The 24,923-nt window shown below is 45.7% G+C and overlaps 1 protein-coding gene across 15 annotated transcripts in view; it reads left to right on the forward strand.

The window, feature by feature from the left end:
• DNM1 (dynamin 1) overlaps positions 1-24,923 on the forward strand; it is a 133,214-nt gene that overhangs the window by 33,122 nt on the left and 75,169 nt on the right. For 11 of the 15 annotated variants that reach the window (XR_014560087.1, XR_014560088.1, XR_014560089.1 and 8 more), the window contains exons 2-10: positions 10,908-10,981; positions 12,094-12,243; positions 13,613-13,816; positions 14,624-14,722; positions 16,380-16,540; positions 17,622-17,764; positions 19,279-19,414; positions 20,848-20,915; positions 22,926-23,064. Coding sequence is in view for 12 of the 15 variants with exons in the window: in XM_083721725.1 (XP_083577851.1) it covers positions 10,908-10,981; positions 12,094-12,243; positions 13,613-13,816; positions 14,624-14,722; positions 16,380-16,540; positions 17,622-17,764; positions 19,279-19,414; positions 20,848-20,915; positions 22,926-23,064 (1,174 nt within the window). In the remaining 3 variants the exon portion in view is untranslated. The remainder of the gene's footprint in view (positions 1-10,907; positions 10,982-12,093; positions 12,244-13,612; positions 13,817-14,623; positions 14,723-16,379; positions 16,541-17,621; positions 17,765-19,278; positions 19,415-20,847; positions 20,916-22,925; positions 23,065-24,923) is intronic. The other 4 variants (XM_083721719.1, XM_083721720.1, XM_083721718.1 and 1 more) reach the window with 1 other exon arrangement.

Raw genomic sequence — 24,923 nt, forward strand, 5'->3', positions numbered from 1 at the left:
CAAATTAAGTTCTTAACCCTAGGTGCCACTGTATGCTGTTCAGGCTTAAGGGTACCTTCTTTTACACATCTTCCATAGATCAGACTTCTCCACACACACTTCAGCAACTTAGAAGAGAAGAAGAAGAAGAGTTTGGATTTGATATGCCGCCTTTCACTCCCTTTAAGGAGTCTCAAAGCGGCTAACATTCTCCTTTCCCTTCCTCCCCCACAACAAACACTCTGTGGGGTGAGTGGGGCTGAGAGACTTCAGAGAAGTGTGACTGGCCCAAGGTCACCCAGCAGCTGCAGGTGGAGGAGCGGAGACACAAACCCGGTTCCCCAGATTACGAGACTACCGCTCTTAACCACTACACCACACTGGCTCTCGGATTTTAACTGGACTGTTTCCCTTACAGACCCCCAAATCTTTCCTGGCCTCGGAATCACTACTGCCCTTTCCTGTCAGAGTATCCCCTCTGGGGACCCTTTTTTCTGCAGGCACGTGTGGGACTGTGCCTTTTCTGCGATTCAGAACCTGAGAGCATCTCCTGGGAGTTCTCGGCTCTCCTCAGCCTCCTGACAGAATCCCCCTCACACACTCCTGCCTCCACTCCAACTGCCTCCCCTGGAACTCTGGCCAGTCAGCCATTGTTGTTAGTTAATTGTTTGCTGGCAGGGGGAAAAAAAACACTTGATGACTCAACCTGCTCAGAAAACAAACCTTTCTGTCACATCTCTTAGCCCCTTTGTGGGGACCTTTTGTTCGCAATATGTCATCTCCAAGCTATGCAATTATCACCATTATTCTGCGAAATGTGATTATGTAGACTCCCAGATCACATTTTTTAAAATTATTGGTTGGTGTGCTGAGGAAGGCATTTAAAGCTCAGATTTCAAACGATGCCTAAAGCATCTTTGGATAGGAGAGATGCCATAATACAGTACCTGTAAAACCTCATTTGTGAATCTGCCTCCAGGGATCATTCATTATTCAAGGTCTTGCTTCTGGCATAATTCTCCCTGGGAAAGGTTTCTTAAAAAGAATTGCCCCGAGACTTTCCTTTTTGAGCAATAGAGAGAAAATCTGTTATCTGTGGATAGATTGGGATTAAGACACTGCATATAAAGGTTTTGGGTTGTATTTGACGAAAATATGCTTGGAGCAGACCTACTGATTTCAGTGGCCTCAGTCATGTCCATCAATTTCAGTGGGTCTACTCTGAGTAGGACTAATATAGGCTACAATCCTCTATGTCTGTTTTAGGAGCTTATCGGGTCAGACAACATTATATTGTACATTCTGGGTGCAGGGGTTCCCCCTTGGACTGGGGACCCCCAATGCTGAAATGTAGGAATTTACCATTTGTATTTTTGTGATGACCAGTGCTTTCTAACAAATAAATTTGACAGACTGACTGATTCCATACACAAAAGTCAGTTGGTCTGGCAGTTGATTCTTCCTTCAAGTCTAGCAAAGAAATTTCATCCTCCACTGCACCTGAGGTCAATAGGGTAACTATGGGGCTGCCCTCCAACAGAAGGTTATGGCTAGGAGACTTTGGAGGAGAAGGCGAGGCTGCCACTCAGCATCTGCCACCTGAGGCAATTGCCTCCCTCTGCCTAATAGTAGGGCTAGTCCCACCTGTTACCTAGGGCTCTTTGACTCAGGGATGTTGCTGGACTCCACCCAGCCCCAGCCAGCATCACTAATAGCCAGGGATGATGGGACCTCAAGTCCAACAGTACCTTGAAGTTCCTCATCGCTACTTAACTGCTGCTGCTGCTGTTGTTGCTGCTGGGTACCTTCTGCAGACAAATGGTGAGCCTGCACTCCTGAGATAAGCAGTTCTGTCATTTCCCATTCCAGGTATTCTATGTGAAACAAAAAATGGATGCTTATTGTTTTGGATTGCTGCATTATACGGTCCATTTCCAGCATTCTTTCTCTCTGGCCTGCTACAAATCTTGCTTAGTTGTTGTTGGTTTTTTAAAAAACCTGACATTATCAGGATTTCCCCACACGCTCCTCTATCCCATGTCCTGCATCTTGACATCTTTCACAGTTTTATGTCATCATTGAGCCCACTCACAACTTCTGTCTGGAGAGCTTAAATTCTGGTTTGCTGCACCTTCTGTATCTTCCCATTGTCAGACATCCGAACTGGCTCGTGTGAGCAGATTTTGTCTGGTTTTATTTCAAGCACCATTTGCACAATTGTGGTTCAAAATAACGAGTGTATTCACAGTCTATCAATGCAGCATTGCCAGGGCGGTACAATGTGTGCTTTACACCCATACACAGAAGAGTACCATTGTCTCCCAAGTTGTATCAAGAGTTGTCATATTACATGCCAAAAAAAGCTGTGGTCTATCTCAGATAATGAACAAATAGGAGCTTTATGATAAATATAAGTTTGTGGGTGTGTAGTGGGGGAGGGAGTGTCATAGGGGATGTCTAGATTGTCAGTATTTTGTAGGAGGGATTCAAGCATTTACCAGATTTTTTTGTTTTTGTGATTAAAGTGTATTAAATAGAGGTCAGCAAACTTTTTCAGCAGGGGGCCAGTCCACTGTCAATCAGACCTTGTGGGGGGCCAGACTATATTTTTTTGGGGGGGGATGAACGAATTCCTATGCCCCACAAATAACTCAGAGGTGCATTTTAAATAAAAGCTCATATTCTAGTCATGTAAAAACACCAGGCAGGCCCCACAAATAACCCAGAGATGCATTTTAAATAAAAGGACACATTCTACGCATGTAAAAACACGCTGATTCCCTGACCGTCTGCAGGCCGGATTGAGAAGGCGATTGGGCCAGATCTGGCCCCCGTGCCTTAGTTTGCCTACCCATGATATTAAAGCAATCTGTCATCTTGGCACAACAAATTGACTGATATATAAAAAACAAAACCCTTTACATTTGGGGTTAGGAAAGTGATGGAAAGCTGCATTGAAAAGTGTGGGATGTCCTAATTTTTAACCTGAAGACATGTAAACACCCTGCAAACAATTCAGAATGAAAGCTCAACAAACCTCCACATAAGCTTTCTGCAAGCAAATAAGAACTTAAGAAGAGCCTGCTGGATGAAGCCAATGGCCCATCAAGTCCAGCATCCTGTTACCACAGCGGCAAACCAGATATGTGAGGGAAGATGGCAACCAGCGCCCAAGCACAAGAGGTGTCTCCTCTCCTCTGGTCTCCAGCAACTGGCACAGTATTCAGAAGCATTGCTGCCTCTGACTATGGAAGCAGAGTGTAGCATCATGGCTAGCGGCCATTGATAGCCTTCTCCACAAATTTGTCCAGTCCCCTTTTAAAGCCACCCAAGTTGGTGGCCATCACGGCCTCCTGTGGGAGGGAGTTCCACAATTTAAGTATGTGCTGCATTAATAAATACCGTATTTTTCGCTTTATAAGACGCACTAGACCATAAGACACACCTAGTTTTTGGAGGAGGGAAACAAGAAAAAAACTATTCTGAATCTCAGAAGCCAGAACAGCAAGAGGGATCACAGCGCAGTGAAAGCAGCAATCCCTCTTGCTGTTCTGGCTTCTGGGATAGCTGCGCAGCCTGCATTCGCTCCATAAGACACACACACATTTCCCCCTACTTTTTAGGAGGGGAAAAATGAGTCTTATAGAGCAAAAAATACGGTAATTTCTCTTGTCTGTCTTGAATCTTCTAGCATGCAGCTTGACAGCATGTATTTACAGAATACTCAATTAAAAACCAGAAAATAAAGTCACATCCACACTATACATTCAAAGTATATTTAAAGCACTTGGCTCCCACAAAAGTATCTTGGGAACGTGGTCTGTGATGGGTGAACTGCAGTTCCCAGGGTTATTGGGGGGGGGGGATAATAATAATAATAATACCGTATTTTTTGCACCATAGCACTCACTTTTTTCCTCCTAGAAAGTAAGGGGAAATGTCTGTGCGTGTTATGGAGCGAATGCCTACGGGTGGCGGGGGGGGGATCTGCTGCAGTCGTGAGCAGAGGATCCATGGTTCCCCTTCCTTCCCTCCTCCGCGGCTCGCTTTGAAACAGCAAAGCGGGAGAGGAGCCACTTACACAGGTGTAAGCGGCTCCTGTCTGGTTGGCTGCTTTAAACCGTGCTCTCTGTCCCTCTCTCCTCCCCACTCAGCTCACTAAATAGCAGCAAAGCTTTTCAGCTCTCTAAGCTGGGGAGGAGGGAGAGAAGCAGAGCCTGCTTGTTTTAAAGTAGCAAAGTAGGAGAGGAGAGGAGCCTTCTCCCCTTATGCCCCTCTTCTGCATTATTAGCAGCATCCTTCTCCACACACCCCACGCATGCTCCTTGTCCCTTGAGTGCTTTTCCTTCCCTCCCCACTTAAAACATGTTTACAAAGCACGGATCCACATGGATCCTCAGGATTTTTGCATTGGGCTACCCCAAACTCAGCGTCAGATCACATGTCTGTGGCCACAGCATGAACCACAAAAATCATACATCCACTGCTTCGTTTAGAATATTTTTTTCCTTGTTTTCCTCCTCTAAAAACTACGTGCGTGTTATGGTCAGGTGCGTGTTATAGAGCGAAAAATACGGTAATAATAATAATTATAACAATAATAATTTTTTATTTATACCCCGCTCTCCCCAGCCAAGGCCGGGCTCAGAGCGGCTTACAAGCAATAATAAAAACAAGATGAATGATTACAACTTAAAAACAAAAATAAAATACAACATTAAAATAATGGAACATTAAAATATTAAAATGTAGCCTCATCGCAGGAGGAGAAGAAAAAAGAAAGAAAGGGAGGGAGGGAATCAAATTGGCTCCAGGCCAAAGGCCAGGCGGAACAACTCTGTCTTACAGGCCCTGCGGAAAGAAATCAGACCCTGTAGGGCCCTGGTCTCATGAGACAGAGCGTTCCACCAGGCTGGGGCCACTATTGAAAAGGCCCTGGCTGTGGTTGAGGCTAATCTGACTTCCTTAGGGCCCGAGACCACTAGGGTGTTGTTATTTATGGACCTTGAGGCTCTCCGTGGGGCATACCAGGAGAGGCGGTCCCATAGGTACGAGGGTCCTAGGCCGTGAAGGGCTTTAAAGGTCAAAAGCAGCACCTTAAATCTGACCCTGTACTCCACCGGGAACCAGTGCAGCTGGAAAAGCACTGGGTGAATATGCTCCCATGGCAGAGACCCCGTGAGGAGCCTCGCTGCAGCATTCTGCACCCGCTGGAGTTTCTGGGACAGCTTCAAGGGCAGCCCCGCATAGAGCGAATTACAGTAGTCAAGCCTGGAGGTGACCGTCGCATGGATCACTGTAGCCAGGTCGGGGCGGGAAAGGTAAGGTACCAACTGCTTGATGCGACGAAGGTGGAAAAATGTCGCCTTGGCTGTTGCTGTAACCTGTGCTTCCATGGAAAGGGAGGCGTCAAGGATTACACCCAAACTCTTAACGGAAGGCAATGGCACTAATTGGGCCCCCGCAAGAGAAGGGAGTTGGTCCCTCATCCCCATGCCATCCCGACCTAGCCATAGGACCTCTGTCTTCGAAGGATTTAGTTATAGACTATGACTATAAGTGTGCTTTAAATGCATGACCCTGACCTCCAAGTAAGCATTGTGCAAGACAATCAAGACGTATGCTCAGTAAATAGATGATCTGGAGGAGTCCATGAAATCTAAAAGCTAGAGGGGGGTCTTTGGAGGTCATTCAGTCCAGCTCCCTTCTTGTATTATATATTTGAAACAGTATTATAGGATACAATTTTTCCAGAGTCGTTTAACAATCACGGGTAATTCTGGGACTTTTATCTGTGGGAGGGGAGTAAGGATGTCCTAACAAATCTCAGCACCCTCAACAAATTACAGCTTCCAGAATTTTTTTTTTGGGGGGGGGCAGGCACAGTAGCCATGATTGTTTAAAGTGGGATCATAGTGCTTTAAAGATCTGACATGAATGTGGCCCATGACTGTTGAAAGTGGTGTAATGCTGCTTTAAATGGATAGTGCAGCTGGGTCCCAGTCAGACCCCAGGTCCATCTAGCTCAGTATTGTCTTACACTGACCAGCAGCAGTTTCAGGTGACTGGCTTCAACCCCACCAAGTGCCCATGCCTGGTGCTTATGCTCTGCCTGCTTCCCCTTCACTGTCTCTGGCGGTCATTTGGAGGCGGCATGCTGTGGGACCCCCAATTTTGGTTGCACCACCCAGGCCAAATGCAGACACTCCAGGGCTCTAGGTTTGCCTTCCCCACTCCAGATGGCAGGTGGAGTGCTTGAATCTCCAAGTGAGCAAGAGTGCCCTTAAATGATCATCATCATCATCATGTCTACTATGCATAGAGCTTGCAAGCTTCAGCCTTGCAGGAGCAGGCTGCAAATTATTGAATGAACTCTCCATGGGGTCTGCCTCCTCCCCTCCTTCCCCTTCCCAGTTAACCTCCATCTCTGCAAATTAAGACACTCTGGTGGTGGTAGTGGGGTCTGCCCACCTCCCCTCCCTATCATAGTAACCTTTAGCTAAGGTTCCTGTCTTAACTTCCAAGCAGGGACATATTTGCCCATTAATTGGGCTTTGTGTTTTTTATTTGAATGACATGTGCTCAGTGACTGTGGTTGATGCTTTATTTGTCATGCTTATGGGTCACTGGGGCCCACAACTCAGTCTCAGGATCTGGGAGGTTCCTGACCTGGCAACCTGACCTGGCTGATCACTGTGATAAACAGGATGTAGAACTCTTGTCCAAATGAAGAAGAAGAAGAAGAGTTTGGATTTGATATCCCGCCTTTCACTCCCCTTCAGGAGTCTCAAAGCGGCTAACAACCTCCTTTCCCTTCCTCCCCCACAACAAACACTCTGTGAGGTGAGTGGGGCTGAGAGACTTCACAGAAGTGTGACTGGCCCAAGGTCACCCAGCAGCTGCAGGTGGAGGAGCGGAGACACGAACCCGGTTCCCCAGATTATGTGACTGCCGCTCTTAACCACTACACCACACTGGCTCACTGATATTTCATTATGTTTGTGGCAAGAGGTGTCCATTTTTATTCAGTCTGTATGGGATGCAACAAGCTAGACAAAAATTTTTGGGCGCTCTCTGGGGGTACTAATGCACTAATATTGATTCTTTTAACTTGTAAGCTAACTGGGATCTTCACAGAATGCCAGCACTTACTATTCATTCATACAAATAATGTTTTATGGCTGGCACATAAAAATGCTGCATTTATTCTCATAGTATTTGGAACGTTCTTGCTGCATGAAGCATTACTTTGAAATGGGCCTTTAAAATGCATGATTAGTGAAATAGCTGGCACCCCGTGATTCCATTTTTGCAAGCCTGAAATTACCTCTATTGGCTTAAGTGCAGCTTACCTGCCTCCTCAAAAGATTGATTGAGGGCCCACCTGGTATCCAAATTGGGGAGAAAGTTGAGATGTAGACGCATTACACACACACACACACACACACACACACACACACACACACACTGAGCCTCTGCTACAGCACCATGTAGGACAGGAGTGGAGCATCTGTGGCCCTACAGAAGTTACTGGACTCCCAATTTTCACCAGCCTCAGTCAGCGTGGTCAGGGAGAAAGATGTGATTTGTCATCCAGCAACAGCAGCAGCAGGACCACAGGTTCCCCACTCCAGCATCAATAGCAAAAACACCTGTGCGCCTTGTGCTGTTTAATTGCTTGCCCCATTTTTGTGCAAGTAGAGTGGGAAACATGTGCTCATAAAATCTACCTCTTTTAACACATGATAGACTATCTGCACAATTTCATAGATTTCATTGTTGTAGAGTTGGAAGGGAACTTTAGCTTCAGGAATCTCAGCATGCAGTTGCTCATCCAATTTGAAACCACACTGGACCCTGCAAATGTGCTACTGTAGTTGTTTTATTCTTGCACCACTAGGAGGTGTGAAATAGTGTAAAAATGGCTTGTTGCACTCACTGCCGTTTAATACATTTTCTGTCTTGTTGTGGCCTCTTTCAGCTCCTTCTCTATGGGACATCTTTAGTGCAGGCTCGGGCCAAAGGGAATTGTAGTCCAAATCATCTAGAGGGCACCAGGTTGGAGAAGGCTGTGTTAAGTTGTCCACACATGGAAGCATCCTTTGTGATCAGAACTCTGCAAAGAGAGGAAATCCAGAGCTGAAGCCAAAGATGGCTGATGCAACTCAAGTGGGACTTGCGAGTGTCAGAGAGAGGGCAGCACAACTCGCTTTGTGGTGTGTGCACTGCAGAGTTTTACGGAAGAGAGAGTCATTTTAGAATTACTCGGGGAGGGGGATAGTTGTGGGTTGTGGCTGCTAAATCAGTAATCCTAAGGAAAATTTGATGAACTTCCTTCCCTTAAAATTCCCGGTGCACATTTTGCCACATTTGCCGCATTGTTTCTGCCACCATGTTCCCTGATGCTCTCGATTTGAAAGTGCAAGCCTCTTTCTGAGCAGTGAGGAGGAATCCGAATGAGAAGCAAATGCTTGGCTGCAACTGATTTTGTTGCAGAGGGATTGTTTGCCCTCTGTGGGTTTCAGCAGTGTTCTAGAACTCAGCTGACAGGATCTCATTGATTCGTGGAACCAACTTAAGCGCAGTTTGGTTGCTCTCACCCTGGGGGCCTTTAGAGCTGCGGCCATGGCTTTTCCACAATTAGCTAAAAGCAGCATTAAACCAGAGATTTCCTGTGAACACTTAACTATTGAATTGCTATGTTATCTGGCCATGTCTTCCCTGCATAGACCCTCCTAGGTTATGTTAAGTAAGTCCTGTTTAGCAAAGATACTCTGCAGTGTTCATTAAAAGCTTATTCCTTGCAGCTTCATCTTAATTTATTTCTGATGGGTATAGGCTGATGAATGTGGGTGGAGTATTTGTTATTAATAATCTATGAATTACCCCAGTGCCAGCTTTTGGCTGAAATCTTCTGCATTTTCTTCCCATTGAGTTTAGTGGGAGTTGTTGCCAGATAAGTGTGTGTTTGCAGTGGCAATTTCTGATTTCTTCCCATTAAAAAAAAAAAAGTGCAAAAGCTCTATTTCACTGTTAAGTATTTAATAGATAGAAATAATAATCCTATTTATTTATTTATTTATTTATTGCATTTTAGCGCTTCTCTTCAAGGAGCTCATGCTTCTCCTCCATCTCATTTAATCTCTACAACAACCCTGCAAGGCAAGTTAGGGTAAGAGAAGGCAGTGACTGGGCCAAGGTCACACCCAGTGAGCTTCAAGGCCAAGTGGGGTGTGGCGATCACACAGGGTCCCCGGACGTTTGACGGCCTGTTGACCCTGTGCCACCACTGTGATTGCTTTCTTCACTGCCACCACCCTGTTTCTCATGGGGACACACGGAGTCCAGACAGATGCTAACATTAACAAATAATCAAGTTTATTTTTAAATGCAGGAACAAGCTTATGGTTTCAGTTAATTTTTCTTGGCTGTTTCTTAATCTTAGTTTCTTACTGACCTGTCTGTTCTTAACAACTTTAAACTGATTATTCCAACTATCTATCTGACTCCACCTGACAATTCCTCTCACTCTCTCACAATACAACTCTACCAACCCACACCTAAACCTCCCTCTTCCTTCTTCAGCTCCCAAACCTCAACTGACTTTCAAAACCTCCCACTCTAACTTTTACTCCTCCCTTGAATTCCCACTGGCCAATCACATCACACTCAGTTAACCTTTCCTTATGGCCTACCTAGGAGGCAAACGCCACATGGGGTTTGAACCCTGGTCTCCCAGGCCCCGGCCAAAGCTCTAGCCACTGTACCACACTGGCTCTACTGTATCACACCGAAACCAGTAATTAAAGCATTTGTGTGTCTTTGCTGTTGTGTCTCTGGACTGAGGTATTACTGTATTTTACACTGTCAACTGCCATTATGGGGCAACATCTTGTACCTGATCCCATGTTAGCCCTGCTATCAATGGAAAATTATATAAATCAAAATCTCAAGCATAAAGAGTTGGTCTTCCTTCTTATGACAGCCGTGAGGCAAATAGTTGTTTCCACTTGGGGGGGAGGGCTCCCCCTCCCACCACAGAGTTTTGGACCCAATCCGTGTGGAACTTAGCACCTCCGGAGTGCTTGGCTCACCACCGGAGGTGGATAAGAGGAATAACAAAGAAAGACGGGTTTGACTTGGTAGGGTCTCAGTTTATATCCTTTATTAACAATAGGAGAGCCTCTTCCACTTTAGTCGCAGGAGCCACTATGGAGACATTATCTTAACGCTTCTGATTGAAGCATGCCCTGTGGATGTGAGCTTAAACTGAAATGTAAAAGATTTTCCAAGTTTGTTTTGATGCCATGTGGGTGACTACATATAAAACTAACAGATGGACATTCATTTCTCTATGCAAATCTGAGTCGAACCCCCCAAAGTTGTCCTCCCTCCATTAAGGCCGATGCAGTAATGTTGTGGTCTTTGAAGAAAGCATGCATCATACCAAAGAAAAGGGGAAGGGGAAGCACATTCTACTTGTCTGGTTATGCAGAACCCAGAGAGTGCAGCAGTGGCATAACATAGGTTGCCAGTGCCCAGGACCACGTGGAGGGTATGTGTGATGGAGGGAAACGGATGGAGTACGCATGCACATTCAATTGCCTAATGGCGTCCGCATCACCCAGGAGATCCTAGCCACAGAGATAATAAAAGAAGAGTCACTCCGTTGTCTGGAGAGGTCACTTCCTGGTTAGCATGGAGAAGTTGTTTTTAATGGAGCCCAGTGACGGACGTGTGCAGCTGTATTGAGGCAGCACTGGGAGTTGAAATTTTGTACTGCTAACGATTTTGTGCCCAGGGCATCCATCCCTGTCCTGTAGCGCCGCGCGTCCCCACGTTACGCCACTGGACTGCAGTGATCCAATGATGCAGTCTGTTTTTGGGAAGCTGCCCTTCATCAGAACTCTTCTCCTTTTGCTTTTCAGGGACTTCTTGCCCCGTGGATCTGGCATTGTCACCAGGCGTCCCTTGGTCCTGCAACTGGTCAACTCCCCCACAGGTACACCAGCCCCTCTCTCTCCTCTTTTGTTTCAGTATTCTATTTTGGTTTCGAAAAATTTATATGCTACTTGTAGAAAATCTCAGCGTGGTGTAAATGCAAAGTTGTCTCCCAAAGTTCCCGCTCAGTGGGATCCCACAGTTAATTCTCCCCTGGTCTCCTCGCTGGCCCAAATAGGACTAGTTTAGCCAGCTAGCCCTGGTGATCATCTAATGTTTATTCGATGGATTTCCCCCCTAAATAGATTTTTGAATTCTGAATTTATTGTTATTCATGTTTTATACTGTATTTTATGATGTTTTTTGTTGCATCAGTTAAGTGTTTTAAATTTGTTGTTAGCTGCCCTGAGCCCGGTTTTCTGAACTGGGAAGGGCAGAATATAAATTAAAAAATATTATTACTATTATTATAAAGTTCCACTTAATTCTTTCTGTTCTTCATACTGATAGGGAAAACTCAACACTTATTTTCTGTTGTTGTTCCCATGTACAGTGTTCATATATGCAAGATGTAATTTCAGGGGGAAAAGGAATGCATCACAAAAAAATATAATAAAGGAAGATTAAGATTTGCATTGAATTGCATATCCCTACCTTTCGTAATAATGACAATAATTGAAATAGAAATGCATCTCACCCTTGTACTGCACTTAGGCAGGAATAATAAGATGCACAAATATAAGATGGAGGACACCTGGCTTTCCAGAAGTACATATGAAAAGGATCTCGGAGGTCTTAGTAGACCACAAGCTTAACATGAGTCAACATTGTGATGCAGCAACAAAAAAAGCTAATGCTATTCTTGGCTGCATCAAGTGTCCAAATCATGGAAAGTAATAGCACCATTCTATTCTGCCTTGGACTGCTGGAGTCCAGCGTCCAGTTTGGGCTCCACAATTTACGAAGGAGCTTGACAAGGTGGAACCATGTGCATGGAGGTGACCAAGATGATAAATGGTCTTGTCAGCTAGAAACTTCCAGCATGTATCATACAGAGAAGTTTCCAGAACTTTCTTGAATTAATTAGAATAGGAAAGATCCCTGCACTTTAAACCAATACTTTCTGTACTAGAAATGCAAACCTGACCTTTCCTCCCACCACCCCTTCCTTAGAATATGGCGAGTTCCTACACTGCAAAGGAAAGAAGTTCACTGACTTTGATGAGATACGTCAGGAGATCGAGGCTGAGACTGACAGGATAACTGGCTCAAACAAGGGCATCTCTCCTGTCCCAATCAATCTGCGAGTCTACTCTCCCCATGGTAAGTCCCCTCTTTGTGCAAAGTGTGGGTGGTGGAAGCCTCAGACTCCATCTTGTGTGATGCCACCAAGGCTTGGGATTATGTGGAACTCCTGTATGTGAAACTCCTCCAGGGTAAAATGTCCAGAACATTTCAGTTTGGATGATGATGATATAATAATAATATACTAAATTTGTATATCACCCTTCATCCAAAGAACAAGGGGTGGTTCACAACATAATAAAAGAAGATGATTGGGGTGAGGTAATACCATGATGAAGGCATATAATAATATGAATAGGGCTGATTAATTAATTAACACTTAATTAACCTTCCCCAGCCTGGTGGCCCTCTAGATGCTTAGACTACAGTTCTCATTAGCCCCACCCACTAAGGCATGTGTAGGCAAACTAAAGGCCGCAGGCCGGATCAGGCCCAATTGCCTTCTGGAACCGGCCCACGGACGCTCTGGGAATCGCGTGGATCGCCAGCGTGCACATTCTTTCCCTCTCCCTCACACTCCCTCCCTCCTCCTGGCTTCTCCCCACCCTGCCTAGAGGAGGAAGGGGGCTGGGCTTTGTTGGTGCCAGCGAGCGGCCGTGATTTTAAGCAGCCCCTCTCTGGAGCCCGCCCATTGTCCCTCCGCTGCCGCCACCAGCCCCTGCTGCTCGCATGACACAGGTAAGCAGCCACCGGGGCTCATGGTGCTCTTGCATAACCCCCCAAAAAACAAATATAGTTCCGCCCCCCCACAAGGTCTGAGGGACAATGGACTGGCCCCCTGCTGAAAAAGTTCACTGACCCCTGCACTAAGGCCATGCTGGCTGTGGGTGGCTGATGAGAGCTGCAAAACATCTGGAGGGCAGCAGGTTAGGGGAGGCTGACATATCAACCTGCCTCCCAGAGACATCTGGTTGGATCTGTGTTTGAAAGTAAAGTAGAGGAACAGATGGATACAGGGGTACCAACTTGAATAAGTTATTGGAGAGGTCAGGTAAACCCCACACTGCATAATTAACCCCACATGGGGTGCATGCAACCCAATTGAATCGCCATCCCCATCAACTTTGGGGGGGGGCCTGGCCCCCTCAAATATTTTACTGGGAGGGCTGAAGGGACCTTGGAATTGGCTCCCATGGATGGACATTTGGTTTTGAACACTGCAAAACAGCATTCTAGACTGTGAGTGGGGAATCTGTGGCCCTCCAGATGTTTCTGAACTAGAATTCCCATCATCCCTGGCAGTTGTCATCCCATCTGGAGAACACCACACTGACAACCTCTTCTCTAGGCTGTAGAATACTCTGCCCGCTTCTTACATTCCTATGAGACATCCAATAGCAAAGTAACATCACCCAGCCTGGGCAACTCTTTCTCTTCCTTTATCTAGTCCTGAGTCTGACCCTGGTGGATCTTCCCGGGATGACTAAGGTTCCAGTTGGAGACCAGCCTGCTGACATTGAGTTCCAGATCCGTGAAATGCTAATGCAGTTTGTCACCAAAGAGAACTGCCTCATCCTTGCAGTGTCCCCAGCAAATTCAGACCTGGCTAACTCTGATGCTCTCAAGATTGCTAAAGAAGTTGACCCTCAAGGTAAACTCAGTTCTTGTGTTTATATTTTTCTCATAGTTTGTCCCTTTCCTTCCTCAATGGTCTCCTTTTCTTCCCTTGACCACTGGCTATTGCAAATATCACCCAAAAAGGTTGACTCCAAGCAGCACAAAGTTCCAGAGCTGCCATTTTTTACATTTGTGTTTTCCTTGTAATGAGAGTGAGTGCTTAGAATGTTTTTGTAATAACAGTTTATTTAAAGGTAAAGGACCACTGACAGTTAAGTCCAGTTTATTTACAAATATACAGGTAGATCATGTTGTAAGCAAGCAGAATGCTAAATCAGGTGGCACCATTGCTAATCCTGTATGACAGTGTTCCCCAACCTTGGGTCTCCAGCTGTTTTCGGACTGCAATTCCCATCATCCCTGTTAGCAAGGGATGATGGGAGTTGTAGTCCAAAAACAGCTGGAGACCCAAGGTTGGAGAACACTGCTGTATGAGATCCCAAACAACAGCACCAAGAACTCCTCCAGCTTCACCTCCCTCCCCCAATCTGCATCCTGTTTATTTAACTCCAGATAAGCTCCCAGATCTTTGTAGCAACGCCATCATGAATGTGCTGGTCATTAAGATGCCACAAGGTCTTTCATTGTTTAATATGACTACCCTTCTGGAAACAGGTGTATGCTTATTCTACTCCCCTGTTCCCCACAGGCAATGAGGTATCCCATTATATATATGGATATCGTTTTTTTCTCACTAACCATGAATTCAGGTCCCCTCTTGGCCTTCATATGTGGGAAAGGATATGTACATAACTCTCATTGTTTGCTTATTATCTAACAGGCCAGCGTACCATTGGAGTTATCACCAAATTGGACCTGATGGACGAAGGAACTGATGCTCGTGATGTCCTAGAGAACAAGCTGCTTCCACTACGGAGAGGCAAGGACTTTTGTGTTTTCCTCTCTTTTCGCTTTCATTCTCCTCCTAATATCAGGGCCTACTTCAGCTCCTAGTCCTTCTTTGCATTCTGACAATTTATGTCTCTTGCCAACATTGGCCTTACTCTTTCAAAAGAAGAAGAAAGGAAATGTTTTCCCAGGCTCAAGATGAGCCACCAGGTCTGGGTGAAAATACATTGAGAATTCTAAATGGGTTAAACCTTTCACACTCCAGAGTAGGGGTAGCCAATGTAGTGCCCTCCAGCTTTTTCCTACTATAACTCCTGCTAACCTCAGTCAACATGGCCAGTGGTCAGAGGTAATGAGAGCTGTAGTTGAATAACATCTAGAGGACGCCATGTTGGCTGATGCTACTCCTGAACTTCAACAATTGACTTTGGATTTCTAATTGATTGTTGGAGGTGGCCTTTCAACGATTTGGAGCTAGGATCCCTTAAAGACCATCTCTTCGTTTCTGAAGCCACCCATATGCTTTGATCTTCAGCAGGTTTTTACAAGTCCCTTCCACTATGTAGTCTTACTTTTGTGACATAGCCTAGTGGTTCCCAAACTTTTTTGAGTCGTAAAGCACTTTTCTGGAGAGAAATTTGTCATGGAGCAATATCATTGCCCTTAAGCCAAAAGCATTGATGTGCATTTTTTACTTTTTTTTACCTAACTCTCTTTTTATGTTTTGGGTTGTTATTTATCAAATAGCAACAGCACGAAATATTTTTCAAATTCTAAATAGCTTAAATTTTGATCTAAACTTATTTTTTCTCATTGAGAAATGGATCTTCGAATACATGGCCTAAGGGCGACAATATTTTCACCTAGCACCTACATAGGTACTAAGCCAAATGACAGCTGTATTGACAATGGAAGGTATTTTTAAGCATTTGGGCATGTTAAACATAAAGTTTTATATCATTCAAAGTGTTGTTTTCTCCACTAAACTACATAAATGAAAAGCAACAACAACAAAAATAAAGTAAGACAAAACATTTGAGAATGAATTCAAAGCAGACATTGTAAATCCACAATATGTTACCCACATAGAGATGGTATTAAAAACCATTTTTACAGTTGCAAAACCAAAAATGTCACTTGGCGTTGAAAAAGAACAATAAAACATAGCTCAGGAACTTAGATTCTAATGAGAGAGATGGGACTGTTTTGATTTGCACAATGTGGCTATATCTGGTTGAATTCAGGACAGCTGCAATGGAATATCTGGCTCTGCATTGATGCGGAATCTGTATTTTGTTTTAGTAGCCACATAGGCAGAGAACCCTAATTTACAGTGACTTCTTAGTTGCAAAAAAATTTTTTATTGCAGAATGTCATGTCAAATAAATCAAGCACTCATACAACTGCGATGCCAGACAGGCTGGCTTTTCCAAGTATGAGTTTGCAACCCAAAAGTTTTCCTTATTTTTTTCATAAAGAATTCAGAAAGGCTAGATGGGCAATTGGCCTGATCCTGCAGGCTCTTCTTATGTTCTTATAAGCTGTAGTCCAGCAACATCTGGAGGGCCAGAGGTCCCCCAAACTTGTTACTGAACACAGTTCAGTTCCTCGTTGCATCCAGATCCTTGTCATGTAGCTTGTGTCTATCACTCTTTGATACCTGCACTTTCGGATCTGTTCTTTCCTAGGCTACATTGGTGTGGTCAACAGAAGCCAGAAGGATATTGATGGAAAGAAGGATATTCAGGCTGCGTTGGCTGCAGAGAGGAAGTTCTTTCTCACTCACCCAGCGTACAGGCACATGGCCGATCGTATGGGTACGCCCTACCTGCAGAAAGTACTGAACCAGGTAAAGGCTGATGCACACAGGGCTGACTTGGCTGGGACTTCTGCCTGAGGTGCCACCAAAAGAGTAATACAAAACACATTGAGATTGTGCAGGGATCAGAGGGCTGGAAAGCAGCTAGCTCAGCTCCCCACTCTGCACAATACACAACCCAGAATTCAGCTACAGTCATACCTTGGATTATTCAGGTTGAGTGTTTTCAGGTTACGCTCCGTGGCAACCCAGAAGTAACAGAATGTGTTAGTAAAGTGAGATGAGCGCCGCAACCCCAGAGTTGGCCACGACTGGACCTAATGGTCAGGGGTCCCTTTACTTTACCTTTAGTAGATGAAAAATGTGCCCCTAATTAATAAGGCAGCAGATATTATTATTATTATTATTATTATTATTATTATTATTATTAAAAGCAGTTGTTTATAAAATCTACAGGTGGCAAGAACCATCTTCAAACAGGCATTCCGTCTTCTCTTGCACACAGGAGATTTTTTTTCCCTAAGACAGCCTTCACCAACCTGGTCCCTCTAAATGGTTGGAGCAGTAGTACTAAACATCTGGAGGTTGACAAAGTCTGTTCTGAGATGATGTCAACTGACAGACGTGTGCAGCATTAAAAATATGCTGTCTTGTACAATGTTGTATGCTGACCATCAAACAATGATGACAAAACTAATTTAAGAGTACAATTAATTTTGGTTCATACTTAATGGCTAAACAGTGGTTTGGCTACTATGACTTTACCAGGCTCATGTACTCTTCATCCCTAATTTGTGATCTAGTTCCCTCTCTTATTTCCTAACCTGTGCAAACAACAGTTTACCTAACCAAGAATAGGAAAAGCATGATTTGAAGTAGGTTTCAAATTCTGGCAAGCTTTGGTTTGTGCAAACCCACAGTTTGACTGATCAAGGCATAAAAACAAACTATCAAGGCATGATAACAAAACCCAAGAAGCAGGGAGGGGAGACGAAAGCATGTCCAATCATGAAGCATCATCCTGAAATACAAAGCTTGTTTTTGCCTAGGCGTCAACCAGCCTGATGGGATTTTAGCTCATTTTTGTCAATGGTCTCCTTTCCTTGTGCAGCAACTGACCAATCATATCCGAGACACATTGCCAGGCCTGCGAAACAAACTCCAGAGCCAGCTTCTCTCCATTGAGAAAGAAGTGGAAGAATACAAGAACTTCCGCCCTGATGACCCTGCCCGCAAGACCAAAGCTCTGCTTCAGTGAGTGACCTATTAATTAAGAGAACTTAGATTATGGTTACCAGATTTTTTTCAGTGAATCCGGGGACACTCTCCCCCTTTTTTTTGAAGCTGAGTAGCAACAGGGAGTCAGTAGTGGAGATGGTGAGGCCAAAGACCCTGGGCCCAAGCACACAGCATATTGTCTAAAAGTGCAAAGCCCTTCTTTCGCACGCTGTGAAACATAAATGCACAGTTTTTTTAAAAAAACTGGGCAACGGCTGCTCGCCCGCGACTCCTGAGCCTCCCCAAGTCAGTCAAAACAAAGGGGGAAAGGGGCAAGAGATGTGTACCACCGGACATCCCCGGTTTCCCTTTGACAGTGGTGGTGGCAGAGGCAGTCAGCAGCCCGGAGCCAGCCTGGTAGCACAGTTGGCTCTGGCAGTTGGCTCTGGCTGGCTTCAGGAGCTGCTTGCTGCCGTGGCACCCGCCATTTTTCCTCTTCAGAAGTCCCCATATGATGGGTTGCGCACAAGACCCATCATATGGGGACTTCCAGAGAGGAAGAATGGTGGGCGCCATAGCCATGAGCAGCTCCTGAAGCCAGCCAGAACCAGCTGCGCTACCAGGCTGGCTTGGGCTGCTGAGTATGCCGCTGCCACGTTTCCTGGGAGCAGATTTGCAGATCTGGGGACATTTCAGGGACAGAATTTGTCTGGGGACAGTCCCCGGGAATCGGGGATGTCTGGTAACCCAAACTTAGATTGCTCTTGGGGCCCTGTATCACCACCATGGAAGAGTCTGCCGCTTGGGGGATTTCTAACATGCTGTGCTCAATGCCCTCTTTGATGTGCCAAGCGCCACCACCTCTGATGCGTCCTTCCCTGTCTTTCCCAGTCCTTCCCATTGAGTTTTTCACCAGAGATAACCGTGCCCTGCTGGTTCTCTCCCACACGGGTTCCTTCATGTCCACTATATCAATGCTGTCTTCTAAGGCTCGGAGGCTTCTAGCAGTAGCAAGCAAACACTTGAAGCCCATCCTACCTAGCAACCTAAATTTGGCTCCTGGGACCTCATAAGTACATTTACTTTATTGATTTATTACATTTATATCCCACCTGTTTCTACAGGCAGCTCAAGGTGGCATACACAGTTCTCCCTTCTCTGTTAATCCTCACAATAACCCTGTGAGATTAGACTAAGAGATGGTGACTGGCCCAAGGTCACCCAGTGAGCTTCCTGACTGAGTGGGGATTCAAACTCCAGTCCCCAAGTCCTGGTCCAGCACTCTATAATCACTACTCCGCCCTGGCTTCTGAGCCCTCGCCAGTGCTGTCTGCTAGGCACTCTATCCATTCTTAAGCTTGTGTCATGTATGTTGTAGCAAATGATTTATACATTTTTTTCTTCTTCTTTTTTGGAGTGTGCAATAGAAAGGGCCAGTCACAGCCAGCTCACAAGCTGACGGTAAAACGTGATGGCTTCAGTGAACTTTAATTGGATGGGTGTTCTGCATTTATGAAATCTCTTCCTTCCTTCTTTAATTCCCTGCATAGAATGGTCCAGCAGTTTGCTGTTGACTTCGAGAAGCGCATTGAAGGCTCTGGCGATCAGATCGATACCTATGAGCTATCTGGAGGTGCCAGGATCAACCGCATATTCCACGAGAGATTCCCCTTTGAGTTGGTGAAGGTAAAACGGATCCCTCATTAGCATTTGCCTAGGCCATCCTTCTGCAATCCAGTTCCCTGCAGATATTTTGGCCTACAACTTCCACCAGCCCAAGTCAGCCCTTCTGTGTCCTGCTGGGTTGTTGAACAGCTGTGCCGACTGGAATGAATTCTGAGGCTGCTGGCATAGGCTGGCACTGGCATTTCCTTTTTTGCTCCCTGTCCTCTTTCTTCTGCTTCTTCTTCTCAACTGGTTTCCTTCAGGGTAACATGCTGCTTTCTTCATTTTCATTTCCTTCCATTCCCCCCCCCTTTTTTTGCTAATCATAGAACTGTACAGTAGGAAAGGACCTTGAGATCTTCTAGTCCAACCCCCTCAATGCAGGAATTGCAGCTAAAGCATCCCTGACAAACAGCTATCCTCTGTTTAAAAACCTCCCGCGAAGAGTCCACCGTCTTCTGAGGGAGCCTGTTTCACTGTCAAACGGCTCTTGCCACCATAAAGTTTTGTCAGAATCTCCTCCCTTGTCATTTGAATCCATTGGTTTGGGTCCCACCCCCTGGAGCAGCTGGGGTGGTGCTCCCTGTCTTCTTTCTGTGAGGCCCTGAAAACCTATAAGAACAGGGGTGTAAGTTTCAGTTTCCTGAGGGACAACCCTTTTGAGACAACTGTTGTAGAGCTGAGGTAAACAACAAGAGGCCATTTGCCCTTGAGCTTATTTATTATTTACTTAATTTATTGCATGTATATTGAAATACTTTATTGTCACTTGTACAATTTGTATACAGTGAGATTACACGAGCTCCCCCCACTCAGCTCTCTTAGTCTTAATTCCTCTCGTTTACTGACGCACAGCCACCAAACCCGAAAGTCAGTTGCCCTGTTGTTATCTTTTCATTCAGCAGCCTAACAGCCCACGGATAGAAGCTGTTCTTTCCCTGTTGGTGTGACTAATCGTGCTTCTATATCTTCTGCCTGAGGGCAGGAGATCAAGAAAGTGCCGGCCAGGGTGTGAATCATCCCTGAAAATTTTCCTCACTCTTCTGAGGCAACGGTATATCCCACCTTCTTAATTTATTGCATTTATATCCTGCCCTGAGGAGCTCAGGCTGCCCTACATAGTTCCCCTCTTCCCCATTTTATCCTCACAACAACCCTGTGAGGTAGGTTTAGACTGAGAGTGAGTAACTTGCCCAATTTCACCCACTGAGTTTCATGACCAAGTAGGGGTTTGAACCCTGGCCTCCCAGATCCTGCTTGGCAGGGGGTTGGACTCGATGGCCCTTGTGGTCTCTTCCAACTCTATGATTCTATGATCCTCGCCTGTCATTCTGCAGTAATAGCAGCTTCCTGATCAAGTACAAGGGAAGCCCCTCATAGAGCACATTGAGCTAGTCCAGACTTGTAGCAACATGCTGCAATGGCTGTGCTGATGGCTTTTTCTCCCCATGCAGATGGAATTTGATGAGAAGGAGCTGCGAAGAGAGATCAGCTACGCCATCAAGAACATCCATGGAATCAGGCATGTATCAATGCAATGGAGGCAGGCTGCCTCTGCGCCGTTTCTTTGACAGTATTTCTAGAACTTCCAGGGCTGGGTCCTGAAGACGTCAGAGGTATGGTAGGTTGGCAGACGGGCAGAAGTGCCTGCCGAGGTGGTCGGCTTTGAAACCTGTGGGTAGGTTCCACTATTGATCCCTGTTGGCTTGCTTCCTGTTTCCCTGTGGCAGGAGCATGTAAAATAAAGCTGCCTTTCCATTCAGTGTGGAAGGGGAAGTGATGTCTTCTGCAAGAATAAGTACCCCAGGAAGCAATCCCACCCTGGCTATTGTTTCATGTTGCTTTCCCCCCTTGAATATCTACAATGGCTCAGTTTTCCATTCTGGTGGTGAGGCCACTTCTGTCTGCAACCTGCACTGGTGTAAAACAGGCCTGTCATACTTGCAGGATCCATTTAGACCACCTCCCCCACCTGATGCCTTCCAGATGTTTCTTCAGTCTTGGTTCATGCGGTCACTGGTTGGCATTATGAAGGCTGTAGACCAAAACATCTGGATAGCACCAGCTTCAGGCGTATGGCTTTGATGTTGCACCAAGCCCAGGGGCTGGCTGTAGTTTGGCCTGATTAAGAAGGGGAGGAGGTTCTTAGCATGCCAGCTGGGACAGAGCAGCCCTGAGGTGCATTTTGCTCCTCTCACTTCCCATGAGTTCTCAGCACTTTAAGTTTTCCATGATGAGCAACTCATGATAGGGTGTGCATCCTGCCTAAGGCCCACATCGTAAAGGTTGAGTTGGGATACACATTTGTTGCTGCTTCTGTATGCAGTGATAATCACCTCAAAGTTCTCTTGGCTCTGTTCTCATCTGATGCTCTGCTCCCTCTGCCCTCACTGCAAGTGTGTCATTAGAAAAGATACACAATCTAAGGGACTATCTAGGTGTGGTGGTGGTGGCAGAACTGCTCCCACTACTTGAGCCTCTTCTCTCCCTCCTTCCTTGCAATGACAAGGGCAGCCTTCAACGACTTGGTGCCCTGGGAAAATTTAGTACTACAAGTCCCATCATCCCCAGCCAGCACAGCAATAGAACCCCATAAAGTAGCACATGCCAAGCTACAAAGGGAACAAATTAAAAACAGTAGTTAGCTAAAACCCTAATGAAAAAGTGGGGAACCAGTGGCCCTGTACGTCTTGTAGGACTACAACTCCCATCATCCCTGGCCATTGGCCAAGCTGGTCAAGACTGGTGGGAATTGGAGTCCAACAAGGTTTTGTGCAGGCAAGGGAGCCAAATGCATCCCCCTAAGCCTCTTAATTTAGCCCCTGCCAGGCCCTGCTCTGGGCCCTCCTCAAAGGCTTTTGATTGGTTTGAATGTGCTGTTGAACTGAGAGAATGCCTCTCACTTGCTTAGATGGTGGATGGATTGGTAGTGTGTGTGTTTGTGTAGGAACACCTGACTTTTGCATGGCTGGGATATAAAGTACTGTACAAAGGTAAAAGTCATTTCCATTGCTCAGCCTCTGGCCCCATCCACCGCAGCATGCAGTCCTGGGAAGGTTGCCTTTATGAGAGTGTGAGCCAAAGGTTCCTCACCCCTGATTTGGAGGGCCAAAGGTTCCCCCCTCCTGCTGCAAGCAATGCTCAAAGAACAGTGCAGCAGGGCAGAAGAAGGGTCAGCTTGGAAGGCCCAAAGCCTGCTGGGACAGGAAGGCCATCTCCTCTCCATCTAAGCCAGAGGTTGGCCCATCATTTCAGCTCCCTACATCCCTGACTACATCAGCTGGAGCTGATGGTAGCTGGGAGAGCCACAGTGTCCTTCACCCCTGGCCTTATCCATGTGGGGAAGTGGGTTATGTAGCCCTCAGAGAGCTCTTCTCCTCCTTCCTGATTTTTCAAGTCTCACCCAGCACACCCCAAGCTGCTTCTCTGTGATATGAGCGACTGCTCTGAAGTTGATCTGTAATGCTGTGTCACTCCTCTTGCCCTGTCTTCCTCCCACTTTGTCTTGTCCCCTCCCCACCGGGGTGTTTAGAACCGGTCTCTTCACGCCCGACATGGCCTTTGAGACCATTGTGAAAAAGCAGGTGAAGAAGATTAAAGAGCCTTGCCTGAAATGCGTGGATATGGTGATTTCGGAGTTAATCAATACCGTTAGACAGTGCACCAAGAAGGTAACCCCGAAAGGGAGCATGGAGTCCCAACATGCTCCTGCCCACATCCCCTCTGGCTGAAGCACAGCATTTGTGATCTGGGTGACAACCCTGCCTGGCAGTGACGTTTTGTTGTATTTTCTAACTACCGTCCTTAACAGCATGACTAGAACTGAGCGAATCCAGGCTGGAGTTCCCTAGCCAATCAGAAAGAGATGGGGAAGCTTAAGGGGTGTGGCTAGCATTCCTTCCGTCAAACAAAGCACAGCCATTTCTTCATGAGCTCTAGAATCCTGGGTCCCACTACAACTTATTGCACCATGAGGAACAAATGCATTCAGCTGGCCATCAAACAGGAGGAAAATTTTATACAAAAAAAAAAAAAAAAAAAACCCAACAAGAACAGGCTGCAGTCTTGTCCCCACAGCTTCACCAGAATCCTACCTGATTTCTCCATTTGCTTCTGATTTCTCCATTAGAGCTTCCTTTGGAGATTTCAGGTCTTCAGAATAGGATATAGATAGGAAACAAAGCTTAGGGTGAAAACAGATTTAGCATTCCCAGAGGGATTACAGCTGGCTCTTTGCCTTGGCTTCACAACATCTCTTAGAGACATGCACACCAGGCTGGAACACCTAGTGCCTTCAAACGTCAGACTTTTTTTCTTTTTTAGAGTAGCACATAATATTTTTGTAAATACATATGTTATCCTTCATCTTACCAAAAAGTATGTTGGTGATGTCCTGGAAGCTAGCCAATGCGTTTTCACATCTGCTTCTCCCCAGTTCAGGTAGAACCATCCTAGAAACCTGCAGAACACTTTCCCCTCACCACCACCACCAGCAGAGCTCATCTCAAGAAAGAAAAATATATGACATTTTTGAAGACCAATGATAATACTATCAAAGCATTTGGTCTGTCCCCACCATTAATAAATGTATCTTTATATCTTGGGTTTTCAATTTCTGAGGGCTCCAAAGCCACATGGGTCTGTTCTAAAACCTCTGCAGCTTGGTACATTTTCTGATTGGCTTGGTTTGTGTCCTGTCCTGGAAGAGCAGCAACTGGCTGAAGAGAACTAAACTAAAAACATCTCTCCTCTCTTGATTGCCCACCACTCTCTCCTCAGTCTCTTGGAATGAGTTGCCTTGGAAGTTTCCATCTTTCATTCGCTTAGGCTATGATTGGCTGTCATGGGAGAGGTACCATAACCTCACCCCATTTTATTCCAAATGACTGCAGGTGCAGAGAAATACAGGAGAGACAGGTGTTCCTTCTCTTAGTCATTCTCTGCTCCTTTCAGGCAGACACCAGGTACTGGAATTTATTTATTTATTTTTAAAAAGGCCTTTGACTCTCTAGTGTGAGCGCTTGGAACCCTTGGCATGTTGGACGAACTGGTGGCCATTTGGGAACAGGTAACTGGGCAGGGTGAAAGATGGAGTATTCTAGAATGTTATTTGTGGCAAAGACCGAGTCCAGGCAAATGAGGAGATGCCTGGTGCTTTGGCAAGAGGCCACAATGACCGGTTGTCATCATTCTTGGGTTCAGATTGGGAGCAAACAAAAGTGAGCGCATCTGTCATAGGTTCCTTGAAGTTCTAGAATGCTGGGAGGACATTTGTTTTTTACCCTGCTCTCCTTATGTGGGTGTTGGGGGGGTCTGTGGCTGTGGGGAGCACCCAGAAATCTTGCCATTAGTGCCTGATTAAACACAAGCCGGTAGGCTGCCAAGTATGCAGTGTCATCTGAATAACTGGATTGGAAGGGCCAATTTTTCATGCCCCTGCCCACTCCACTTGTACCTTCTCTGTTAATTTTCCCATTGGTTAATCACCATTCCCTGCTTTTCTACAAATCTCCTTTTCTGTTTGTTTGTG

This window comes from Podarcis gaigeae (genome assembly GCF_964106915.1).
Source record: "Podarcis gaigeae genome assembly, chromosome: Z".
Taxonomy (NCBI): Eukaryota; Metazoa; Chordata; class Lepidosauria; order Squamata; family Lacertidae; genus Podarcis; species Podarcis gaigeae.